Source organism: Helianthus annuus, chromosome 13 (genome assembly GCF_002127325.2).
Source record: "Helianthus annuus cultivar XRQ/B chromosome 13, HanXRQr2.0-SUNRISE, whole genome shotgun sequence".
NCBI classification, from domain to species: domain Eukaryota; kingdom Viridiplantae; phylum Streptophyta; class Magnoliopsida; order Asterales; family Asteraceae; genus Helianthus; species Helianthus annuus.
In genome coordinates, this window is record NC_035445.2 from 67,806,240 (window position 1) to 67,833,753 (window position 27,514).

A 27,514-nucleotide genomic window follows, 5' to 3' on the forward strand; every position below is an offset into this window, starting at 1 on the left:
GGGTGTTACATATTATTTTTGACGATTCATTAACCGTGGTAATATAAACCATAGGGGTTAATTTGTTAATTATATTAGTATTTTCATTATAATTTATCCTAGTATATAAAACATTAAGGATATTAAAGTGGCACAACAGGCCTAATCACAAGGACAGTTTTAAACTTATAAGCCACGATTTTTAGATAATCGAAGCATTAAGGTTTGAACATAGTTCATTACCTTTCTTGACAAGGAGTCAAAGACTACAACTGTCTTTTGTCTTTTAGGACAATAGATATAGCCCGTAGGCGTTTCATCACTAATGGGTGTTTATAATAGGATCATCTTTATTTGATGATTTAAGCCATGATTTCTAAATCACTAGACTAGATAAGAAATTGGAAGAATCTAATGTAAGGATGACTATTGTGATTTTCTCGAATCACATTTATCAAGAGTGTTAACATGTTTTTGGATGTTAACAAGGATTTGAATCTTCTGAATAGGTTTTACCATTTTGGCCATGTCTGAAATGACACATAGGCTAGGTTTTACCTTTAAGATTCTTTTTAATAATAAGCGCTGAATAATCCTAAATTGAAATGTTAATAAGGATCTGAATCTAATTGTGGAACTACCATCTTGGCCCTGTCTTAAAATAACATATGGGCTAGGTCTTGTCCATTTTAGATTTTGCCATTTTATTATAATGGTAGATCTTATAAAAGGAATGATAGTTTTTATTTATTCCATATTTTATGCTCATGCATATAGCGAAATTTTAAATTTGACATTCCACTAAAACTTTAAAAAAGGTACATGGTTGCCCTAAACGGGACTTCTAACAGAAATAACTTGCCCATGCAGGGGCTAAACAGAAAATAACAAAGGAAACAAATAAAGGACAAAAATAAAACGAATTAGGATTAGTCCTAAGTTCTTTGTCTAGACTCGAGAATTGAGGAATGTGCAACTGCGTAACTGAGATTAAACACAAAAGGCTAGTGTTTAATTCACTTAGTGTTGGCTCTGATACCAACTAGTCACACCCCGATATTTCCACGTATTACCGGTGGGCCCGGTGGGGAGTATCGTAATGTAGTTGATATCATCATAATCAAACAACACAATTTAATGCACAGCGGAAGCAAAAAGACAATTATATTACAAACCGAATGAGAATATCAAAGTATTACAAACGGTATGTAGAGGATCCACAGGCGGATCAATTAAAAGAAAACTGTTCAACAGACTTTAGGCATCTAGAACTTGCAATAATTCCCTATTAATGCCTTGAGCTCCCAGCCAATTACGTACAGTACCTGTCACTTAACCTTTTTGGAAAATACGTCAGTTTACACTCGTAAATACAATTTAACTGACTCATTTTTGAAAATGTTTAAGAAAATTGATTTGAATGCGCAAGGCATAAAAATTCTTTTTATAACTTGGGACAATTTTATTAATAAAAATCTTGTATCTGATTTACATGTTTGTCCAACATTTAGGGCCGGTGATTATACAAACCGATCAAGATTAATAGACACACCACAAATATAATCTCACAAGAAGACACCCTTACGAGTGAGTATATCTTTTACATACGCAACAGGAGGTGTTATGCCTACACCTTCTGCTTAAGTTGTGGCCATTCACTTTTTAAATGAGCCAAGGATATCCAGGACACGGTCATTAACCCCTAATGTTATTTGTTATCAAGCAATACAGATTAAAATGGGATTATGCAATTTAATCATCTCTGATTAAAAGGTTTCTACACCCGACCAAGCGGTATTTTTATAATACCGTATCCCAAGCCCGTATAAGGGAAAATAAGTTAAAAGTATTTACCTGAGCTAGCAATGCAATTTATACTCAGCCGTATATTCTAATCAGCAAGCACAAGTACTTCTACTTGGGCTCTCAATCTGAAACAAAGGTTTTATCAACCTATTAGATTCCTAACGGGTCTTATTTAAGTTGAAACTTAGACCGGTTAGTTTTAAGGAAGGGTTTACGGTTCAAAACGCAAGATTAAGCGCAGACCGGATTAGAATGTGATTTAGACCCGACAAGTTTGGAGACTTGTATAATATGGGTAAACTAAACACATTCTGGATTTTGACATAAAAAATGATAAGGTTTGACCCGTTTCGGCTAATTTATGCAAACTAGTTACATAAACCGATCCGAACGTGAAAAGTGCGTAACGGGTAACCAAATGAGTCATGAACAGGTTTCCTAAGTTAATATGCCTTAAATACGTTGTGATATCAGTAGGATACCTTCCATTATGCCCAAAATGAATTTAAAACCATTTGATGCCCTGTAGGGCTATTTTGGTCATTTTAAAGGTTACAAGAGAGGTTAAATAATAATCTGAGGTTCTGGTCTGATATAATCAGTAAAAATACTTAATTTAATAAGTTATAATAGTAGGATATTACATATATGTGAATTTTATTATTTATAACCAAACTATGCACCGAAGGGGCATTTTGGTAATTTCACATAAGGCTTAAAGGTCAAAATTGGAAATCTGAGTTTAAAACTTTTCTTTACTGTTAAAATATATAAATTTACTTAAAACATCAGTAGGTATTAAGTTTCATATGCCAAAAATAGTTTTAACTCATACTATGCGCTTAAAACGCGTAAAAGTCGGTTTTAAGTTATTTTCGGGTTTAAATAGGAAATCTGAGTTTTTGATCAGTTTATAAAGTTCAAAATATTTTATTTACGATATAAAATCAGTAGCAAAAAGTTTGGTATCAAAATATTATGTAAAACTCATTTTATGGGCCAAAAGGGCAAAACCGGCAATTACCGAATTAAAGCTAGAACCCTATGTTATGCTCAGCCTAAAATAAATAAAAATCTTTAGAAATCCCAAAATATTATTTTATATCAGTAGGTAAAAAGTTTGGTATCAAAAATTAGGTTTAGATAGGCTTTATGCTAATTACGCCGTTTAATTAATAAAAAACTTTCTAATTACGCTATTGAGCATAACTCCTAATCTAGTCCTCAAACTGACATCAAATTTTAAGGACAAGTTTATAAATCAGTAATAAAGATTATTGTCCTCTCATATTTTCAAAATTCTTGTTTTAAGGTCAAAAGGGCATAATGGTCAACAATTAGGCACATAACGGAAACATGCAATGAATAGGATAACTAAGGATCCAAGTTGTATAACCTCATAGGGTTATACTAACCTATAACCTGGTCCTAATAGAATCCTAAGGCATATCTAAACTAAGCTAAATCGGGTCAGAACTGAAAGCCAAAGCAAAAGTCAACTTTTGCGACTTTCGGTTCTGAACCGAGCCTATACTTAGAATTGTCGGGTTGAATCATGCTTAGGCATGTTCAACTAATATTTACCAAGTTATTAAAGCGAGAAAACTGATTTTATGGCTTTTATATTAATAGTTATGAATTTTATTTAAAACAAACCCGTTTGACTTTTATTTGACCCGACAATTTAACTAAGTAAACGTAGTAACTAGGAGGTGCCCTTTTGAGGGTTTAACACCTACCTAATTACGGTCACGTAGCCATGTTCGTTGCGAACAATGGTGATGTGTGCTAAACAGACTATAAAAATTAACTAAATTAGACTCTCTAAGCTAGACACTAAAAAGCTTTAATTCTAGACTCGACCTAAAACCACACAATCGGCAAGTGTACCGATCAATGTAGTATAACCTAGGAAGTCCGGATATCGAACCACAGGACTCTATGTATCACGTAAATTAGACTCTGACAGACGCTGACAGACACGACTTAACTTGTTTTAATTGTTTGGGGGGGGGGGGGTGTTACGGAAACTAAGGAAATATATATTAAACTACTAAATTAAACTAGAACTAGACTAAAGACGAATAAAGACTGAGGACTTTTCTTATATGAGAACGAGACCACCTAGACAAGAATCCTGGATTGTTTTTAAGAGATTACCGATTAAGTTAAGTGCACGAGTTATGGAACCGGGATCTTAAAATACTAAACCTATTAAGAACCATCGAGGCCCCTCGACCCTTCTCAAGGAGAAACCTGTGGAACTACCTAGGCCGTTAATCCTACCGGTTATTAGACGCCTTTCCAGTTGTCTAATTATTGTGTAAGTACCCTAATATTGACCTATTCTTTTCCAATCCTAGGTCTAAGGTAGTTTGAAGTAATTAATTTGACTTGATAGACTAATAAGACCGACAGGTAAACCAAGACATGACCTTTTCCAAGGACTATCTAAAGCAATTCGCCGGGTAAGACCTACCAATAGCCCCTCACTTTCCAGGTATTAGGACCGGTAGAACACTAAGACTTAGTAAATTATTACTAATTACTTCTATGGGTTATTGGCCAATTCTCCCTAAAGAGTTAAGGTTTTCTTATGTGATATAGACACTCACCGAAATCCTAAACCCTAATATGACTCTATGTTGTGATATAGACCGTCACTAAGAATCGTACGAAGCAAATAATAACAATAAACCAATTCAAAGCATGCATATACATCAAATCATTAAATCAAACTTCTTACAAAACACAATTAATCCATAACAATCATGCAATTAATAAACCGGTAAAAACGTTATATCAATCCATTCATCAAGTCTAGGTGGTTAATAAATCTAGCCGAGCATGTTCATAAACGACAACAATTCAAAGAAGTTCAACAAAGAATTCATCATAACAAGTTTCGTAAGAAAAATCAAGAACAAAGAACTAGAAAACCCGATTAGATCTTCAAGTCTTCTTCCCCGAACTCGTACCGATGATTCCTAGGCTTCAAAATCTCTAAAAACGCTCCAAGAATGCTCAACAATCGCCCAAGAAGTCCCCAAAGTCGAATTAGGGTTTTTTCCCAAGTTTAGGATGATTATATATGACTTCCCATAAAAAACCCTTATTAAATTCGTAATAATTGCCAGCCAGAAGCTTCTGGCTGGGCGCCACAAAATCAGGAACTGGGTGGTGGGGTGCCACCTTGTTTTTCAGCTCATGTATTACCTTCAGTCTCTCGCCTGGTGCCACAGACTTGCTTAGTGGGTGATGGGGTGCCAGAGAGTGATTTTTCAGCTCTTTAACTCTATTTCAACTCCTCGACCTTTGCAACATGCTTCAAGACTTGACACTTCAATATTTTTACTCGTTTTACTCGATTTCTCGCATATTTGAACATCAAGACCTGCAAAACACGATTTGATCAATAGTATGCATATTCTAACGAAAAACAAAACTAAATATAACTAAAACTATACAAACTGTACACGAATAAATGATGTATTTTGCAATACATCAAACATCCCCACACTTACTCTTTTTTCGTCCTCGAAAAAGAATTATGCAACGGAATCATAGACAAATATTCACTCGGGTGAAAAGCATAGGTATATTTAATTAAAACCAAGACTTGCGTTAGCTGCGATTGCGAATATACTTGTCCCCTTAAACCCGAATCCAATCCTAAGCCCTTATCATGTGAATTTAATTTAAGTTCGGTCAATCTACCTTGGGTCTCACGCTAGAATCTACAGTCCACCTACTCCCGCCTCAAGCTTATAGGACTAAAGGAGCGATCACTGGACCAATTCCCAATCGTCTTATATCAAAACCAGAAGAGTTTACAATCATATTTTTCTTTTTTTTCATTTTTTTTCTTTCGCTTTTTTTTTCTAAGTGAGCGTAGACAATGATTTCCCTAACCAAGAGGCAATCCGGCTGTAGAGTCGCTATCCCCAACCACAGATTACTTAGGTTTCGGTACTTTTTCTCTTTTTGCACAGTCGATTTCACACACCCTAGCGGTAATCTTGCTGTAAAGTCGCTATCCCCAGCTCAGACTACATAGGAATGCACTACTTTCATTTAGTTTCTAGCCCACTTTTTATTCTATTTTTTTTTTCATGATCAAAAACTCTAACGGTTTTAATTTATAACGGTGCCCCTTATACTATTATTGGCAGTTTTGATTTCCCATATCTCCCAGGCGAAAACCCACTAGTAAACCGACAATTAAGGTATATTAGATCAAAGGGACTTAAAACCAAACCCGGGCCTATCCACATATCCCTAACTAGACGCAAGCTCGATTTATTATAATCTCATATTATTATTATTCCAACCCGAGCAAAAATTCATCTTTTCTATCATTTTCCGTTTAAAAATGCAAACTTCTTTTATTTCAAAGGACATTTTCTGGTTTTTCAATTTTTTTTTTGGATTTTTCAATTTTTTTAATTTTTTTGAATTTTTTTATAATTAAGACTCGATTATTTACATGTATCCCATCCCCACACTTAGAGATTGCATTGTCCCTAATGCAAGAACAGAAATACGACTCAACTGCTACCTAAAAATAAAAATTGCAAACGAAATAAATAAAAATATACAACAACAACAACAACAAAAAGGTAAACGACTTAGGTAAGTATGTGAGATTGTCAAAGTGCCAGTCGTTTCCACATAAGCCCTCCAATTCGAAACGCGCTCAGCAAACAACTCCTAACCTCGGACACGCGAACGAAAGCGGCTACAAATACCAACCTAATCACGCAAACACCAAACACTAGCAAAAGATAATATATAACATCACGTTCAACAACCATCCACAATTGTATCAACCAACCCCAAAACCCATCCAACTTGTTTAAAATATTAGTACAGACCGAGATATGATGAAAACAACATAAAAGAAAAAAAAATATAACAAAACGGTATGCTCGATCACTGCTGCCTCATCCTCAAACCACACCATCTACTCCTCATCTCAAACCCTGCTCCACGATAACTGACCACTCTCAGTGGTAAATCAGCCGGCTGCTCCTAAACAGCCCCCTGAGATCTCGTGGAAACACCTCACCTGCGTTTGGTGCCTGACGAGGAACCTTCACCTGACATCCTGTAAAAATAGTTCAAAAACGCGCAAAAAACAGGCGAACAGTCAGTAAACACAAATTATTATTTTTTTTAACATAATACTGTACATTCAAACAACGGCCGTATAGCATTTCGTTCGCGGCCGTTGTTCGAAAACAAGTGACTTTATGCAACACAATTACAAACCGACTCCGCCCGAATGGAGATTGAGTACGAGCGAAGCGGTTCGAATATCAAGTGAGCATATCGACACTACATGACACTAGCAAGACTCGAAACACACTTAAAACGACACAAAGGACCCTAAAGACGCAAAACTCAACTCGACCTAGACTAGAAGCAAAATACAAGACTTACAACCCTACCTCCTCCCGGCACTTTACTTTCACTGAAGTAAACCCAAGTGCCTACTAAACCAAAATCCGACTCCTAAGTATGGAAGCAACGGAAACGGGCCGCAAAATTAGATAAAAATCACCTTTTATAGCAAAAAGTTAGCCGACCTGGTATCCCCACACTTATTTCCAACTATGCCCAAAACAAATCAACCGGTTAAATCCAATAAACAAACCCGAACAGCCCCTCTAGAACCTGTAAACAGCCTAAACAAGCTCACATGTGGTATCTGAACTCATAATAACGGACGTCAGGCGTCAACAACTTGAGTTTTAAATTTTGAATATAACCCACATATTGAAACCATGTTAAAAATTCAACTTCTTTGTAAAAATGTGCACTTCATCTTAACCCAACCTGTAGCAAAAAACAACTAAACCGAGCCTCACGCATCCAAAACTCATCATTACTTGACAAAACTGGACCAAACTTGACCTAAACTAACACAAAGACCTGACCCGACACTAGACTACAAGACTCGACCACTAAAACTATTAAAATCGGACTCAATGTACAAAGAAGGTGCAAGATACATACCTGAGATTCGAGGTAAGCAAGAAGATTTGAGAAATTTTTCGGTTGAATCTTTAATCCCCAAAATCAAATTCGAGTTTTATGATGAACTGTGGTTTAATGATGATCGAAATCGGATGTTTGTGCTTTTTCTGTGAGAAGTGGTGGAGGGTTGGGAGAGTGAAGGGTAGTAAGGGTAGGGTTGCGGCGGCTGTATAGATTATGAGGGTGTGTAACGGGTGGGATGGTTGAAAATCGGGGGTGTATGGAGGTTAAAAGGAGGTGGTCAGCGGTGGATGATAAATGGGAAGTGGTGAGTGATAATCGGTGGGAAAACAGTGATGGGCGGTGGGAACCCGGTGAGAAGGAGGGTGATCGGTGAGTAGGTGGTTGTTTAACGGAGATAGGGGTAAGGAGATATTCGGTAGATGGGTGTGGAGGTCCAAGAGGGAGTGTCGGCTGTGGGGTAAGGAGATAGGGGTGTACAGCGATAGGTTATGTTTGGCGACTGAGAGGAAAGAAGTGTGGGATGTTCGGTGGTTGGATGGTGAGGGAAGAAGGGATATCAGTGGTGAGTGGAGGAAAACCAGTGGTGTAGAGGGGTAGGTTAATGGAGGTTATCTTGGGAGTAGAGGGATTAAGGGTTTAGGCGAGGTGGGGAAGAAAGGTCATCGGCGGTTGGAGAGTGGACGGTTAGCTGAGAAAGTGATGGGTATCGCTGGATTTATTAGAGAGATATAGGGCGAGTGGCATTTTTCTTTTAATTGGGTGCAGATGATGTTCCTGGCGGCCCGCTAATACATCAGGTGGTGGGTGGCGGCCCGCCACCACGTTGTATAGTTCCGAAAAGTCATGTGACGTGGTTATTTATGTGTATCGGCTGCAGATGTTGTTCCTGGCGGCCCGCCAGCAACTTCTGAGGTAGGTGGCGGCCCACCACCATGTTACAGATTTCCAAAAAAATTGCCATACGTGCTGGCGGGAGCGAGAAAGTTGTTTAGTGGGTGGCGGCTGGCTAAAGGGCGTTTTCAACAGAAAGTTTACTAAATTTTTTTCTTTGCCTTAGAAAAAATTTAAGTTTTCTCTTACTTTTTTTTTTCAACCCATCAAAAATCAACCAAAATCTTTCTAAGTATAAAAACTCACCTGGAAACTTAATTTCTCTCGCAATTTCCTGCAAATCCTCGGTAATGCTCTCCTGCAAATTACTCAAAACACAAACAAGGACCCGAAAAACTACGAAAAACAATTGTTAGCTACCGAAAATCACGAAAAATTACGAAGATACAAACGGTACAGACTCTACAAATGAGTAACAACTTCTCAAATACTTATGGGGGATCACAGAGATGCAGCTCACCTCCAAACACGCACTCACGGGCTGTAGCACCATTATACATATCATTGCTCAACTCAACCCAAACACTCTTATCTCTCTCACAACCTCTCAACTCCTCACCTGGCGGTTTGAATCTATACTCTTCATACCGAACTCCATCCCCACACTGAACCTTGCTCAGTGTCTCTATCTTAGATTCTAAACGCACGATTCACTCCTCTAATTCTTCTACTCTCCTATCCGGTGGATCCCCACACTTGAGTCCTGTCACCTTCTCTAGACTCGGATCACTTATGACCTTCTCCTCATCTTTCTCGTCCTTCTCACACTCCCCTACTGATGATACCGCCTCCACTTTATCGCTTGACCCTCTCGAATTCATAACCTTAAAAATTACCGATTTCTCGCCCGCTCTAAGTGTGATGGTGCCTAAAAAGACATCTATGAGAGCTTTAGCGGTGTTCAAGAACGGGCGTCCTAAGATTAACGGTACGTTTTCATCGGCTTCCATGTCGAGAATGACGAAGTCAGCCGGAAAAACGAACTTGTCCACCTTAACAAGCAAATTCTCGACTATACCCCTAGGGTGTTTCACGGATCTATCAGCTAAGGATAATGTCATTCGGGTGGGTGAAAGCTCGCCTAAGTCTAGCTTTTCGTAGAGAGAAAAGGGCATCAAATTGATGCTAGCACCTAGGTCGGCTAAAGCTCTAGTATTAGTGTTACTACCGAACAGACAAGGAATTGTGAAAACACCGGGATCGGCAAGCTTTTCGGGAAGCTGATTTGAGACAACGGCCGAACATCCTCCATGCAATGGGACATTCGACAACTCCCCTAACTTCTCCTTATTCCTAAGAAGGTCCTTTAGAAATTTCGCATATTTAGGCATGGACTGGAGTGCCTCGATAAAAGGAAGATTAATCTTCAATTGCTTGAAGATGTCTAAGAACTGCCCGTATTCCCTCGAGTATTTTTTATTCTTAAGACGGGAAGGGAACGGGACATACGCATGGTTCACTAAAGGCGAAGGCCTAACATCCACGGGAGGTTTCTCTACTCTCTTCTCACCTTGAGACTCACCGGGCTGTGCGGTACTTGCTGGGCGCAACCTCGATTGCACTTTACCGGGAGCCTCCATCCCTATCTTTTCGTCTACAATATCTCCATCCTCATCGACTACTCTCTCCTCTACGCTCGGGTTCCCTACGGTTTTGCCACTACGGGTGGTAATGGCCTTTACATGAGCATTCGGGTTCGGTTGGGTGTTACCCGCAAACTGACCGGGTAATCTCTCCTCTAACTTCCTAGACATATCACCTACAACCCTTTGAAGGTCTTGGAAAGCAGCTTGGTGATTCTTAAGCATAAGGCCATGTTCGCTAAGTTTCTTTTGGGTGGTTTGATCCCTAACAATTAATTGACTCATCATGGACTCCATCCTTTCTAGACTACCCCCAAGATCATAGCTTGACCCTTGACCTGTTTGAACCTGACTACTTGACCCCCCATCATTAACCTGCCCATTTGAACCACCACCAAAGAGTGAACCTAAACCCCTATTTGGATTTTGAGCTATTTGAAAACCAGGGGGTCCGTTTGAGCGAAAATTGTTGTTAGAAGCAAAATTATTATTATTATTATGCCAACCCGAACCAAAGTTATTAGTACCAAACCCACTAGGTTGACCTCTACCTTGACCCCCTCCTACAAAATCGACTTGCTCCTCAGCTATTAGCAGTGGGCACGCACTCGTGTCGTGACCCCCTCGACAATACTCACATTTGTCTACCTTAGCCTTAATTTCCTTAAGTTCCCTAGACATGTTTTCCAATACAGCGGCTAAACTAGGATCCATGGTGACATGGTTCACCCCTCGGGCGGGCGTACTAGTAGTGGTATTCGAATTACCACTTTGATACCGCTGATCGGATCGTGATTGGGATTGAGACTGAGCAAATGCCTCAAAACGCTCTAAACACTCAGCAACTGTAAGAATACCCATCATATGCCCCCCCTCATTAGTATCAAACCTATCACGAGTCTCTTGGGTGAGACCGTTATAGAATTTCTCACATAAAGCCCAATCGGAAAGACCATGCTGGGAGCAACGAGCACAAAGGTTTTGGAAACACGCCCAAGCAAGGTAGTAAGGCTCGTCGGGCTCCATGCGAAAAGAGTGGATTTGGTCTCTAAGACGTGAGGCTTTAGCGGGTGGGAAATACTTATTCAAAAAGGCTTGAAGAAGCCCCGCCCATGTGGTGAAGGTACCGGTTGGTTGAGAGTCCAACCAAGTAGCCGCACGGCCGGCTAATGAAAACGGGAAGAGCTGAAGGTAAGTGGCATCATTTGGGGCTCCATGAAGGCTAAAAGTAGCGAGAATACAGGAGAACCGGTTTATGTGGGCCGGTGCGTCCTTGTCCTCGCGACCGTGGAACTGGATGCTATTGGTGATGGCTTGCATGGCATAAGATGGAATCTGCCATGAGTTCTCGCTAACTATAGGTGGAACAGTAATGGGTGACGCAAGACCAGTGAAGCCTTGGGTGGCTTGTTGGTGAACGGTCTGCCTAGCGTTGGCCATGTGTTCTAGGTTCTCTGGGATGCTAGAGGTGCTAAAAGTAGGGCTATCGGGTGGGGAAATCTTAGGTGATGTTTTGGGTGATTGAGGTGGGGTGGGTAATGGAGTGGAATCGAAATTGGGAAACTGAGACGTGGATGAAATACTAACCTATGGGCCTTGGCCCAAACGAGACGATGATGATGACTCGGTGACTGGTGGCTTCGGTGGCGGTCCGTGCGAACGCAGATGTGGCATCCACTATCCGCAAAAACCTGAATGTGAGAAAAGCAACAGTAGTCACTACGACTCAAATGAAAATAAAAGACTCAAACAACTAAACACGTAGCACGTATATGTCAAATAAGGTCTATCAAAGCTAATAAACACGATTGCCAAGAGTCCCCGGCAACGGCGCCAAAAACTTGATGTGCGCTAAACAGACTATAAAAATTAACTAAATTAGACTCTCTAAGCTAGACACTAAAAAGCTTTAATTCTAGACTCGACCTAAAAACACACAATCGGCAAGTGTACCGATCAATGTAGTATAACCTAGGAAGTCCGGATATCGAACCACAGGACTCTATGTATCACGTAAATTAGACTCTAACAGACGCTGACAGACACGACTTAACTTGTTTTAATTGTTTGGGGGGGGTGTTACGGAAACTAAGGAAATATATATTAAACTACTAAATTAAACTAGAACTAGACTAAAGACGAATAAAGACTGAGGACTTTTCTTATATGAGAACGAGACCACCTAGACAAGAATGTTGGATTGTTTTTAAGAGATTACCGATTAAGTTAAGTGCACGAGTTATGGAACCGGGATCTTAAAATACTAAACCTATTAAGAACCATCGAGGCCCCTCGACCCTTCTCAAGGAGAAACCTGTGGAACTACCTAGGCCGTTAATCCTACCGGTTATTAGACGCCTTTCCAGTTGTCTAATTATTGTGTAAGTACCCTAATATTGACCTATTCTTTTCCAATCCTAGGTCTAAGGTAGTTTGAAGTAATTAATTTGACTTGATAGACTAATAAGACCGACAGGTAAACCAAGACATGACCTTTTCCAAGGACTATCTAAAGCAATTCGCCGGGTAAGACCTACCAATAGCCCCTCACTTTCCAGGTATTAGGACCAGTAGAACACTAAGACTTAGTAAATTATTACTAATTACTTCTAGGGGTTATTGGCCAATTCTCCCTAAAGAGTTAAGGTTTTCTTATGTGATATAGACACTCACCGAAATCCTAAACCCTAATATGACTCTATGTTATGATATAGACCGTCACTAAGAATCATACGAAGCAAATAATAACAATAAACCAATTCAAAGCATGCATATACATCAAATCATTAAATCAAACTTCTTACAAAACACAATTAATCCATAACAATCATGCAATTAATAAACCGGTAAAAACGTTATATCAATCCATTCATCAAGTCTAGGCGGTTAATAAATCTAGCCGAGCATGTTCATAAACGAAAACAATTCAAAGAAGTTCAACAAAGAATTCATCATAACAAGTTTCGTAAGAAAAATCAAGAACAAAGAACTAGAAAACCCGATTAGATCTTCAAGTCTTCTTCCCCGAACTCGTACCGATGATTCCTAGGCTTCAAAATCTCTAAAAACGCTCCAAGAATGCTCAACAATCGCCCAAGAAGTCCCCAAAGTCGAATTAGGGTTTTTTCCCAAGTTTAGGATGATTATATATGACTTCCCATAAAAAACCCTTATTAAATTCGTAATAATTGCCAGCCAGAAGCTTCTGGCTGGGCGCCACAAAATCAGGAACTGGGTGGTGGGGTGCCACCTTGTTTTTCAGCTCATGTACTACCTTCAGTCTCTCGCCTGGTGCCACAGACTTGCTTAGTGGGTGATGGGGTGCCAGAGAGTGATTTTTCAGCTCTTTAACTCTATTTCAACTCCTCGACCTTTCCAACATGCTTCAAGACTTGACACTTCAATATTTTTACTCGTTTTACTCACTTTCTCGCATATTTGAACATCAAGACCTGCGAAACACGATTTGATCAATAGTATGCATATTCTAACGAAAAACAAAACTAAATATAACTAAAACTATACAAACTGTACACGAATAAATGATGTATTTTGCAATACATCAAATGGCTCAACCGTTTAAAAATCAAAGCGTTTATCGAAACGCTTGACCGTTTGACTATGAACGCTAAACAATTAAACTAAGCATGAAGGAACACTTACAAAGGGTCCAAGCAAGGAGGTTTTGATCCTAAATTCTCAGGTATGAAGAGCAAGGTCTCCAACTTAGAGAATTCAGAAATCAAGTGTGGGTTTGGCAAGAAATGAAGTGGGGTATTTATAGGATTTAGAGGACCGTTAAGATCATTCCTCGATAAACGTGATTGAAGAAAAACCATGTGCAAGTGATTACAACAGCTGGAACAGCTGGTAACAGCTGGAAAATCAATTTTTGCAACTCTGACATTCTCACACGGGCCGCGTAAGGTTCAAGAGGAACTTACGCGGGCCGCCTGAGGTCCCTGGTTCAACAAACAAGTTTTAAAAATGGCAGTTTTGGTCCCTGTTTGCATATAAGGTTATTTTTGGAACATTAAAGGCCCGTTAAGCCATTTTCAAGGCTTTACAATAATGCCTAAACATAAAGGATGTGAAACATGCTCAAAAATATGCCGGATGTCGGTTCGTTCCGCCGTATGGTTACGTTGTTCGACGAATTACGACGAAACACGAACGGACACTGAAAACGATCCAAACTACGCGACGAATGGAATTTTATCAAGCCAAACACTAAAATAAAATATTTTAGTGCTTACATAAATTTTTGGGTGCCCGGGTATATTCAGAATGTGAGATATGCGCGAAAGTGCAAACTTGTGCACTTTTTGACACTTTTAGTCCCTGCATGACTTAAAAGTTTATTTTTGCGCACCAAACACCTCTAAGCATATATCTAAGCTATATAAAGGATAATTAGGGCATGTTTAACTCATGGTCATATTCCGGAAGATCCGATAACATACGAATCGACATACTTTTGCAGTTTGACGCAAATAGTCCTTTAATTGCACAAAGTAGCACGAAATGTCGTTTAATGATATCCAAGCCTTCCATGGACCATAATGGGCATTCCCAAGCATGAGTTTAATTATTGCTACGCTCTCGATTGCTTAAATGGTCACTAAAAGGCGTAGATTCAAAAGTTGACGCTTTAGGTCCCTCTATTGCGCAAACTTGCGCATCTCATCATCTAATAACATCGAAGCCTCATATAATCCATATTAGGCATTCTTGCGAGTATTATTAAACATCACGATGCTTCGAGTTCGCTAAAAGGTCATTCAGAGGTATAATTAAACATATTGACACTTTTAGTCCCTCTAACTTGCAAAGTTGCGCGTAACTTCACTTAAAGGCATAAAAGCCTTGGACGGCCAACGATTGGCATTCCCGAAGCCTCATATAATCCATATTAGGCATTCATGAAGCTCTCGGTTTGTTAAAAGGTCACTCAGAGGTAAGAATTAACATGTTGACGCTTTTAACCCTTTATTGCGCAAACTTTCAATTAATTACGCAAACGGCTACACTTGATCAACAAGTGGCTCATTTGTGAATATAAAACCGTAAAAGGTTATTCAGAAACTTATTTTAGGTATGTTAATACTTCCAGTTCTTTCATAATTAATGTTTTTCGATTTTTCGAAAAATTAGTCCCTTAAATTCAAGGTTTCACTTTATTAGGGTTTATTACACGTGTCAATACATTATTGGACGTGATTTTACGAGGTGTTACATGTTAAAGTGAAAAAAAGAGTAAAACTAACGAGGTTTGAACTTTTTAGGGCAGACTCCGGTGACTTCAGCAACTTGATTTTGAAGAGAAGTCTTTTTTGAAGAAGAGAAGTATAGGCAGGGAAGATGATGACCGTAGGGCTTTTAGGTGTGATATAAATATTTTAATGCCTAGTATTTAGTATAGACTTATACTAGCCTAGTCTGTAAAAGTGATAAAGTATCTTGCAGTTTTACACAACCCATTGTTTCATATTTCAAATAAACTATTTAATTTATTTTTTTCTTTAACATATGCATGCGTGAATTTAAGTTTTTGTAATTATTTGTTACCTATTATTGTGAATTATCGCATTTTCAGTTTAGAAAACTCCCGTCATAATTTTTTTATCGTAGAACTATAAAATATATTGGCAAATTGAATTTAAATAATTCCAGCTTTCTCAATTTGGCCGATAATAATCCCAACTCAGTTATTGGCTGATAATAATCCGAACTGGTCCACTTTTTGATCGTAGAACAATAAAATATTGGCAAATTGGATTTAAATAACTAGCAAACTTTTGTTTAGTAATGAAAAGTGGGAGATTGAAATGACGCACATGCTTGAAGGCTTGAACAGGTGAACGACAATTGACAAGGGCCTTTGGCTGCCGATTCCTGTATGATTAATTAGTTAGGTGTTATTTGTCTAATGATTGTCGATTATTTGCATTAATTTGCCAATTATTTAGGCGTTAATTCTTTAAAGGCCTAAGGGGCACATTTTTTCTAGCTCGAACAAGGCACCTAAATTCTCAGGGCCGACCCTGATACATAGAAGTCGATTTAAATGTTTTTTCTATATTTTAGTAGGACCAATAATGCGTCTAAGGTTAAAGAGCAAAGAGGTTTACTTTAAAGACTTTATGCAACGAAACAATGGAGTTTAAAGACTTTTTATCATTTAAGGAAAAGAGAAAAGTGTCCGGATAATCCCCGTGGTTTGCTCAGATTTCACCTATAGTCCCTACACTTCTAAAATTACAGTTATAGTCTCCAACTTTTGCAAATTCATTCTCAGATAGTCCTTAGGTCTAACATCAGTTAGTTTTCTCAGTTAAGTATGTGTGAAATGTAGGTCCACTTGGAGGATCAAGATAACCTACTTCCTTGTTAATTAACACAACAACGAGTGCAGAAATCCACGTAGTTATGCAAACCAAAGCAAAATAAAGCAAACACAAGTAACTAAAGATTCACAGACTTTGATTAAGTGAAGAGAATCAGTACACACATACACATAGTGTTTACAACTTTCGCAGGGACTCTCTTGACTGAAATGAGAAACAAGTAACTCCTTATATAGGCCCAATACCCAGTATCCCTACGAAGAAGGTTACTAGGCCACGAACAATGAACTGTTCCACAAAGACTAGGAGTCTTCGTGAACAATGTCAACTAACCATCAGGATGCTACGAACAATCAACCTTCGTGGTGAACATTCCTTATCATTGTTCGTGTAACATGTCATCCCACGAAGAATGGGATTCTTCGTGAGGAACCCACATAAGGACAGGAACTTACAAACAACATACAGAGAGATCCAAACACAACTATCAACTAACAGTTGCACACTGCAAACTGTTTTACATTACAAACAAAAGAAACGTCGCACTAAGTCAAGATAGGAAGATATCTTGACTTGGCCGACTCGACCAAAATTATACAGACCATAAACAAAGACCGTACACATTACAACATAGTAAGAACAAGCTACAGACACAAAACTGCACCAACAAACTCCCCCTTGTTTGTTGCTTGGTATTCGGTCTTCATTCCTTAGTGGCCTGTCTTGGACCACGAGCTTCCTGCATGAATTCCCTGATAGTAACAGAAGCAGACGACATGTTGAAAGCGTAGAGCCTGATTTACATCTTTATCTTCATAGAATATGTCGTGACGAAACAACATGTCGATGTCAGCTGCTGTCACAACCCCCGATCCCTAATCCCCGGGAACAGGTGGCCGTGAGCCAGTTTCGGTGGTATCCTGTTATTGTCTAATTTGGCAGCAGAAATTTTCATCAGGACCGTAGTTAGGAAATATTTTATCAGAGTAAAATACCACATTTCCATATCATTAAACACATGGGTAAAACCCAAGTTTTTAGTACACACATTTTTCATAGGGATACACCCTATTTTATTTAAGAAAAACATCTATTTCTTTTAGGTAACTTTATTGTCACTTTTCCAAGCCTTCAGTGTTGTCCAGCTGGCTTCTATTTGGCTTTCACAATTTGGTTACCTGAAATGCGTTTTAAAAACATTTTTGTCAGTGGGAAATACTGGTGAGTGAATCCCAGTTTAATCAAGTTTAAATAAAAACCAATTTACAGTATTGAGGGCACATCCACAATTACATTTGTTTCCAAGATATAACAATTAACATATGTGGTACTGTCATACTCAACTTGTGGAAATGTTACCACGCCAGTAACAAATTTTGTATACAAAACCCCAACATACCCACAATAATTGTATTCTTACAAATACTCAATAACTGCTTAGTATATATTTAATTAAGTGAGGTTTTGTAAAAACATTTAACAAAAAGAGGATTACTCACATTGCTATTTTAGGGTTTTCAATAAGGATTTCCTGGGAATATTCTATAAATTACACAAATGCACGTGTGCTAGTATAATAACCCATTTTAACATTAGTAATACCCTCCCCGAGACGGCATTCCAACGACTACGTCGGGCAGAACCACGACAGCCGTTACGGAACCCTAGATCAATCGGGCAGAGTATCTAATACGTTTCCAGGGGTTATGATACTTACATCGTAGCAGAACCTCGCTAATTAGGGGGGTATTAGACCCGAGTATAATGCCCACTATTTAATTTTGAGAGAGAAAGAAACGATTTTGAACGAAACAGACTGAAGGCCCGATCCCTAATCCCCAGGAACGGGCAAAAATTTACCATAAAAGTAATGTCTCCAAACCTTCTGTCGCAACCCCCGATCCCTAATCCCCAGGAACGGGCGGCCGCGAGCCAGTTTCGGTGGTATCCTGTTATTGTCTAATTTGGCAGCAGGAATTTTTATCAGGACCGTAGTTAGGAAATATTTTATCAGAGTAAAATACCACATTTCCATATCATTAAACACATGGGTAAAACCCAAGTTTTTAGTACACACATTTTTCATAGGGATATACCCTATTTTATTTAAGAAAAACATCTATTTCTTTTAGGTAACTTTATTGCCACTTTTCCAAGCCTTCAGTGCTGTCCAGCTGGCTTCTATTTGGCTTTCACATTTTGTTACCTGAAATGCGTTTTAAAAACATTTTTGTCAGTGGAAAATACTGGTGAGTGAATCCCAGTTTAATCAAGTTTAAATAAAAACCAATTTACAGTATTGAGGGCACATCCGCAATTACATTTTTTTCCAAGATATAACAATTAACATCCGTGGTACTGTCATATTCAACTTGTGGAAATGTTACCACGCCAGTAAAAAATTTTGTATACAAAACCACAACATACCCACGATAATTGTATTCTTACAAATACTCAATAACTGCTTAGTATATATTTAATTAAGTGAGGTTTTGTAAAAACATTTAACAAAAAGAGGATTACTCAGATTGCTGTTTTAGGGTTTTCAGTAAGGATTTCCTGGGAATAATCTATAAATTACACAAATGCACATGTGTTAGTATAATAACCCATTTTAAAATTAGTAATACCCTCCCCGAGATGGCATTCCAACGACTACGTCGGGCAGAACCACGACAGCCGTTACGGAACCCTAGATCAATCAGGCAGAGTATCTAATACGTCTCCAGGGGTTATGATACTTACATCGTAGCAGAACCTCGCTATTTAGGGGGGTATTAGACCCGAGTATAATGCTCACTATTTAATTTTGAGAGAGAAAGAAACGATTTTGAACGAAACAGGCTGAAGGCCCGATGCCTCCTTATATAGTTGCTGAGTCTGGTCTCTCGCGACCCGCGTAACATAAGGGCAGGGCCTACGCGGCCCGCGTCGACCTCCGGTCAATGCGTAGCTGGGCTGAGTCGACAACTAGCTCCGCCGGGTGTTGGGCCACGTGGCGGCCCAGGGCCGTGCCAGGCCTTAAGTTCACGCGGCCCGCGTGGAGGTTGGGGTGGGGCTTACGCGGCCCGCCTCAACTTAAATTTTCTTGTTTTTCATTTATTTTTAATGCTATATTGTATTTCGGGCTCGGTTTTCACATACGGGGTGTATTTAAAGACATATTGGAATATTTTAAAATATATTAGGGTGTCAGAAAATTTACGAGGGTGTCGGTTTAGGGTTGTTATAGCTGCCGACATGTTAACAATCCACATCGGATCGAGAATATGCACATTTTCCTTGTCGTTCCGGAAGACGATGACTGCCTCGTGCGTGTCTGAGTCATAACACCACAAAGCCATGTTCTTGAGAATATCTTGTTCCATCTTCATCAGTGGAATCCTATCCAAGACCTTCAGCGGCTTGTACACGAGCCTGTACCTAGCCGTGTTGGTCGCTGGATCCAATGTAAACTTTATCTGTTCATACGTCGGGAACTGTGGCTTGTATAACTCATCCTTCCACCCCTTTCGTCATTCCATCTTCAACTTCCGAGCAAACAACTTAGCACCTTCAAAATTTGACCGGTTTATCAGCTCCAGTCGTGCTAACGCTGCTACGTCGTAAAATGGCAAGGTAAGAATGCTTAGAAGCAATTTGAAATATTGAATCCCATGTTCTCGCTTCACAGAAACACAATGAAGTTCCTTCACAAACATCCAGCTCAGAATTCTTCCCAGAGGACGACTCTTTTCATATCTTATATAGTCAACTTGTGCGACCGAAGGAGCTGGTTTAGCAGCCTTAGAAAGAAAGTTCTTTCTCCATTCCTCTAAAGAATCTGTTGGAACATCAGACAAGTCATGATTCTTTAATCTTTCATCGATTTCGTCCACATTATCTTTCAGCCAGTCTTCATCGAACGGATTGAACTCAGTGTCGTCTTCTCTGACATACTTTGACTTCACGACATCGCCTTCAAATAAAATTGCGTCCAAACCTTCCACGTTTACTATCTCGGTCTCGCTAGGAATCTTGTCGATAATAGCATCATCTACTATCTTCATCTCGTTCAATGCCAAAATTTGTTCACTGGAGAGTTTAGAAATGATCTCTCCTTCTTCCACTTCTTCGCCAGTTACAGGGTGACGTACCTGTAACGCTAGATCCTCGGATCTTAGAACCACATCACCAACTCCCTTTGAACTTTCACCAACTAAAACACTCGAGCTACAGACCCACCACCAACTCCCTTTCAACCACCGCTAACTACAGACCCATTTCTTCAATAACTTTCATGCCTTCTAACTTCTCTTGTTCCTCTTGAGTACCAGCTGAGGCAATAGGAGCAGTCACGACCTGCTCAGAACTGGAACCACTGACAATTTGAGTTGACATAGACCCTTCTGGTTGAGCAGATGCTGTAGGAACATCAGGATTTCCTGGATCTTCACTATCGTGATCTCGCTTTTGCAACACCTCCTGAGCTTTGCATCTTTCATTCCAAATAGTGTTAGCTCGCTTTCTCGTCATTTCATAACTGCTCGTCATTTGCTTTACATTGTCAGCTATGGTCTTATTCCTCGAATTGTACCATTTCGTTATATCATCATATTTTCCTGACAACTTATCTGCAGTTTGTAGAACAGCAGAGCTTCGTTCTTTCAGACGATTCATCTCGATTCCATGAGCATTGTCAGCAGCCCTCAACTGAACATTTTCGGCTCAGAGTTGTGCTATTTTAGCTTGTTGTTTCCCAATAGTTTCTTTCAACGTGTTGATCTCCAACTATTGTTTGAGAATGGTATTTCTGTTTGCAGACATAAACTCCGAATGTCGATTGATTTGACCCGCGGCAACTTGTAATTGCGAGAAAAGAAATTCTACCTTTCCATCTGGACCCATTTATGAGAATAGCCTGCCACGGCGTGCTGAGCTTCGCAGATGAGCATCAGATTGTTGTCTCAGACTCGATGAAGTTCAATCTTGTTGTGGTTCAACTGGAGGAGGTACAACTGGTGTTTTAGTGGTAGATGTGGTTGTTGGAGGCGGTTAAGCTGTTTCCGAAAGTGAGGTCGTCATTACTGCAGCTTCCTCAGCAGAGAAAGCAAACTGAGGATTGACCTCCGCTTCCTGAACAGGTTCAGCAACTGTTTCCTGTTGTACAAAGGCATGCGCTGATGAAGAAGTACCAACAGTTTTCTTTATCTTTTTCTTTCTTCGAATAGCAGCCTGTTTCTTCTTTCGAAGATCTACTGCTTCTGTGTCAGAAGGCACATAGTCTTCATCCTGATCCCGATCAGTACAAATCCTACACAACTGACGAATCCCACGCTCGTCTATATAGTGCTCATAACCTGGTTTAAGCGGATTGTCGTCTGAACCAGACTCAGCATCATCACCACCAGGAGCACTTGCCGCACCAACACCTACATTTCCACCATCACCACCTTCACCACCGTCACTATCTTCGTCATCACTGTCATCATCATCACTTTCACTCTTTTTACCAAAATTGTCTTCGATCATCTTTTTCAAGGTGGGTTCTTCATTGTCGGAATCGCTGTTGTCATGTCGCCACTTATTATTCTCTGGTGCTACATACGTGTTGTTATCTAAGAATCCGAATAGCTTCCGTGGAGGATCACTTTCCTTGTAGCTATTAGCACCATATCCTCTAAAGATCTTCAATGATATTTCTTTGATAACATCAATATTCAAAATATCATTGTCTTCTTTAGGGAGATCTGGATGTTGGACATTCATAATCATCTGCAGAAAACGTGGGTACATCCAAAACTTGCTACCTCCTGTAACGCTTCCAGTTCTCCCAAGTTTTCTTTCATGTTAGCGAAGATATCCTTTGAGATATTGAATGGTTTGTTCAATACTAAAGCCACCATTAAACCAATAAGATCATTGTTCGCCATGTCGTATCCACTTCGGCGATTACTCAAACACTAAATCAACACACGAAGTAAAAACTTGTAAAGAAGCGGTAACAAGGACTTGTTCAGCTGCTTTCCCAGAATATCTCCAATACATTTCATACGAAGTAGACATCCTTGTTGACATTTTAATGGCACTGAATACGGAGCTTCAGGATTATCACCAAATTGTAACACTATGTTAAGGATCTCGACAGAAACAACAACGTCTAGATCATTAACACGTCCTCTTATCACCTCCTTGCCATCAATCTCAGCAACTTCTGCAATCCCAGAATGCTTTTATCAAAGATTTGTACACAGTAGTCTGATGTGTAATGGCATGGTTGATCCTTGATTCACGTAGCCACTTCATAATCCCTTTGTATTCAATCAGCTTGTCTTCCTGATCTAGATAGGCAACCTGATTGTGACGAGGTTCCGACATAATTTCCACCTCCGACTTATCAGTTCTTTTTGTTGCAGGTTTCCTTTTCTGAGTTTTTTGGTGCCATTCTACACACAGTAAACATCCACAATAAGACAGTAAACAAGGATGCTTCACAAATAGTGTGAACATGTGAAATGGGACAGTGAACTTAATACTTGGTGAGAAACCGAAATTCTGCTAAGTATAGATCCCACGAAGAATACATTTATACTTATAGTAGAACTGGACGAAGAATCAAGTCTTGGACGAAGAATCAATGACTGAACAGTCAAGATCTACGAACAATCAGGGTCAAAGAACAGTAAGCTCGACGAACAATCAAGGTCAATGAAGAATGGATTCTTCATTGACAATCATTCTTCATCGACTATACTTCGTCAGTTTTGATTCTTCGTCACATCAAATCTTCGTCTCTACATATTCTTCGTCAATGAGTCTTTGTCCCCAACTCATGTTCACAATTAAATTCAAGTGACAGAAACCATTTACACCTCAAACCGATACAATGAAAAATCCCACAAAATAAACAAATCAGTCATTCATTTCAAGTATTAACTTAGGTCTTTAAAGACAAACTGACAAGAAATCATTTAAGACAATCGGACAAAGTGAATCCAAAGCAAAACCGGTTTACATAAATATTATACCCATCATCGACAAAAGTATGTTGTTGTCACATTTATAACTGATAACAAACAGACATCAAAGCAACCAAAAACTTAATGAACAACAATCAACATCATTCAAAAACACACACGAACCCCTGTTCTTCTTGGCAGTCTTTAAAACAAACATCCACACCCAAAATCAGTATGTAACTGTTTTAACTGACATAAATGTACAGGTATAAGGGTGTATTTTCAGATTTTATGCTTTATCAGAAAAACATCATCATCAATGAGTCATCGATTTCATGACTTAGGGTTTCTATTTTGTTAACTTGGTCAAATATGTTGATTGGTTCGATTTGGATGTTAATCGACATCACAAAGTGCGTGGTAACAACATACCTTAAAGATTTATGAACAAGATTCAACAACCGAGTCGAAATTGGGGTTTTGCTTTTCGGAGAAGATGACCAGATGAGTGTTTTTGCAGAGAGATGAGTGAATTTGAATTTAGTGATAAAGGAACTAACACAAAGTAACCGCCCTTTTACATATCTTGAACCCTACGAACACTCCATGGGTCGACGAATACTCATGTGGGCTGACGAAGAATCATATTGGGCCGATGAAGACTTGTGATGGACTAAAAAACTGTTAAGCCCAAATTACAATCCAACGAAGACTGGCAGTCTTCATCGAAGACCAATCCAGCGAACAACAAGTCACGAAGAATGATTCTTCGTTGATTAATATCATTGTTCGTTGATTGCTGATTCTTCATGAACCCTTTTGGTTCTTTGTGACCCCTTTGGTTCTTTGAGAACCTTTTCCAACACAGTAAACACCAACTTGGAAGTACAATGAACATTTTTAAACAACTTTTGTTTTCAGGTTTACCCGATTTTCAAAAAAGGATTTTATGAAGTTGTGATATTAAAGACAAGTCGGTTTTGGGCTTTATCTCAGTAGAAAAACATTCGAGTGACAACTTCGGCTAATCAAGAAAAATAAATTTTAAAGCAAATAAAAAAATTAAAATTCTAAGAATCTAATTGCAAAAACGTAAAACTTAAAACAAACATTTACAACATTAACTACGTGTACACTAAGTTACCATATTTTTCGAGTTTCAAGGTAAGAGAATCATACCAGCTTACGGTCTTGTTTACATATTTTTTGTTTGGTCAGAAGAGTCCTCCGAATATTTTGATCTTAGATTAGTGATTCCTTTTGAGATTTTGATTTCATTTTGAAATATGACAAGAGAATAGAGGATAGGCTCATTACATTAATAATAAATAATAAAAATATGGGAATTTACATTGAGCATGAGAGCCAAATGAATCGAAAGATTCATGTTTGGTTTGGGAAAGGATCATGGAATTTTTGAAATGGATGGAAAGATAATCTACTTTCATTAAGTGATTTATTAGATAATCGAAAACAGAGAATCTTAAATACTATTAGAAATTCAGAAGAATTAATTACGATAAGTATCCTACCACAATTATTGGTATTGTTGTCCACATAAACTCAACTTATCAAATGTAATCACGATTAGGAGATACGCGTTAATGTATGATTTATACTACTTGCCGGTGTTCATCCACTCACAACACATTCCCGTATCAAGACATGCACGAGAGTTCATCTTACCGGTGAGTATACTGTTTATCATCTATTTTCAACATATAGTTTGTGAGATACTCACTTATTCTTGATTGAAAACAAGCCCTCCGTGATTAAATCACTTATTAATGAGGAACTTGATTTTCAGATGCATGAGGGCACAGGAGCAAGTCCGTGAACAGGTTAGTACCATCGTACAGACAAAGAGACGAACTTGACTCCCGGATAAATGTGATATTTTATCACTTATTCATTTTGGACATGTGATTGTTTATCACTTATTGAGGTCGTATCAATATGTACACGTATGTATGGTATCATGGAAGCTCTTGACTTGCGTCCCCGTTATTTTTTGGTAAAAGATTCAACCATGATACCCAGATGATAAATCAGCATAAAGACTGCATATCTCAGAACCTCGGCATACTATCAAACAAAATTTCGGTACCAAGACCATATACTAATGAATGGTTCCCACCTGGCTTGCAGTTCGTTATGTTTATATCAACCTGCACGTTTTAATCTGATTGTGAGCCTACCGATACATCCATAGTAGAGCTGCTTATTATTTTTCATTTCGCATTTTTAACCGTATTTGACCAACCACTGGTGTATCATCATCTTCTCTTATCTTTCCAAGAAACTCATTTTTGATTTTTTGGATTTTTTAATGTTTTTGTATTTTTGAGATTTTTTAATGTTTTTGGGTTTTTCAAATTTTTCTAAAGTAAAGACAGAAAGCAGTAAATAAATAAATAAAAGACATATTTTTGGATTTTTGAAATTTTCTGATGTTTTTGTATTTTTCTTAAATTTTCTACCCCTAAAATGAAAAAAGTAAATAAAATGAAAATCTTTTTGTATTTTTAGATTTTTAAGAAAGTATTTACAAAAATGATTTGCCGAAGATGATCTACTCGGGTTTCACCTTAATGCCATTGACCAAAAGAAGATAATCAAAACGTGATTTATCAAAAGCTTTTGTAAACAGGTCGGCACGTTGGTGATCCATGTGAATTTTCACAACATCGATAAGTTTCTTTTCATAACAATCTCGTATGAAATGATACTTAATCTCGATGTGTTTGGTCTTTGAGTGCTGTACAGGATTACGAGTGATCTGTAAAGCAGCTTCATTATCAACAAAAATAGGAGTTCACGCATTTACTGTTGGATCCATAAAACCTGGGAGCAGCAACTAGAAGCTGAAATGTACTCAGCCTCGCATGTTGAAGTGGACACACAGGTCTGCTTTTTACACTGCCACGTGATTAGGCGATTCCCCAAGAACTGACATCCCGCTGATGTTGATTTTGCATCAATCTTGCAGCCGCCATGATCAGAATCACTGAATGCAATCAAATCAAAGTTATCATCCTTAGGATACCATAGACCGGTGTCTAGACAACCCTTCAGATAACGAAAAGTCCTCTTAACAGCCATCATATGAGAAACCTTTGGATTGGACTGGTAACGAGCAAGAAGACATGTTGGATACATAATATCGGGCCTTGAAGCGGTAAGATACATGAGAGATCCGATCATAGCACGATAGAGAGAAGGTTCCACATGTTCACCAGTTTCGTCAGGAGCAATTCCATGATATCGAGCCAGAGGGGTTTCCGCAGGCTTCGAGTCTTCCATCTGAAATCGCTTTAAGATATCCCCAACGTACTTTGTCTGATGAATGAAGATTCCTTTCTCAGACTGATAAACCTGCAAACCCAAAAAGAAATTCATTTCTCCCATAGCACTCATCTCGAACTTCTCTGGCATCACCCGCTCGAATTCCTTGCACATTTCATCATTTGTAGACCCGAAAATGATGTCATCCGCATACACTTAAACTAGCAACAAATCCTCGTTTCTTTCCTTGATGAAGAGAGTACAGTCGATCAACCCACGCCGAAAACCATTCTGCAACAAATAGGTAGACAACGTTTCATACCAAGACCTCTGAGCTTGATGAAGACCATAAAGTGCCTTCTTTAGAAGCCAGACTCTGTCAGGATGAATCGGATCTTCAAAACCAGGTGGTTGCTCAACATATACTTCTTCCTCGACCACACCATGAAGAAATGCACTTTTCACATCCATCTGATAAACGGTGAACTTCTTGTAGGACGCATAAGCCAAGAAAATCCTTATCGTCTCAAGACGTGCCACTAGTGCATAAAATTCATTATAATCAATGCCTTCTACCTGATTAAAGCCCTGGACAACCAATCTCACTTTATTTCTCACAACGACACCTCAGTCATCCCTCTTGCACTTGTAAGCCTATCGAGTACCAATCTTTTTATAGTTT

The 27,514-nt window shown here is 38.9% G+C and overlaps 1 protein-coding gene across 1 annotated transcript; it reads right to left on the reverse strand.

Annotated features, from left to right (window-relative positions):
* Positions 1–9,329: 9,329 nt before the first annotated feature.
* On the reverse strand, positions 9,330–11,702 carry LOC110900991. The gene has a single exon (XM_022147846.1). The coding sequence runs from the start codon at positions 11,700–11,702 to the stop codon at positions 9,330–9,332; it is 2,373 nt and encodes a 790-aa protein (XP_022003538.1).
* Between the last annotated feature and the right edge of the window lie 15,812 nt (positions 11,703–27,514).

What these genes read in the sequence shown, in the direction of transcription:
- LOC110900991 (XM_022147846.1), bottom strand. Translation starts at nt 11,702, where the DNA reads ATGGCCAACGCTAGGCAGACCGTTCACCAACAAGCCACCCAAGGCTTC.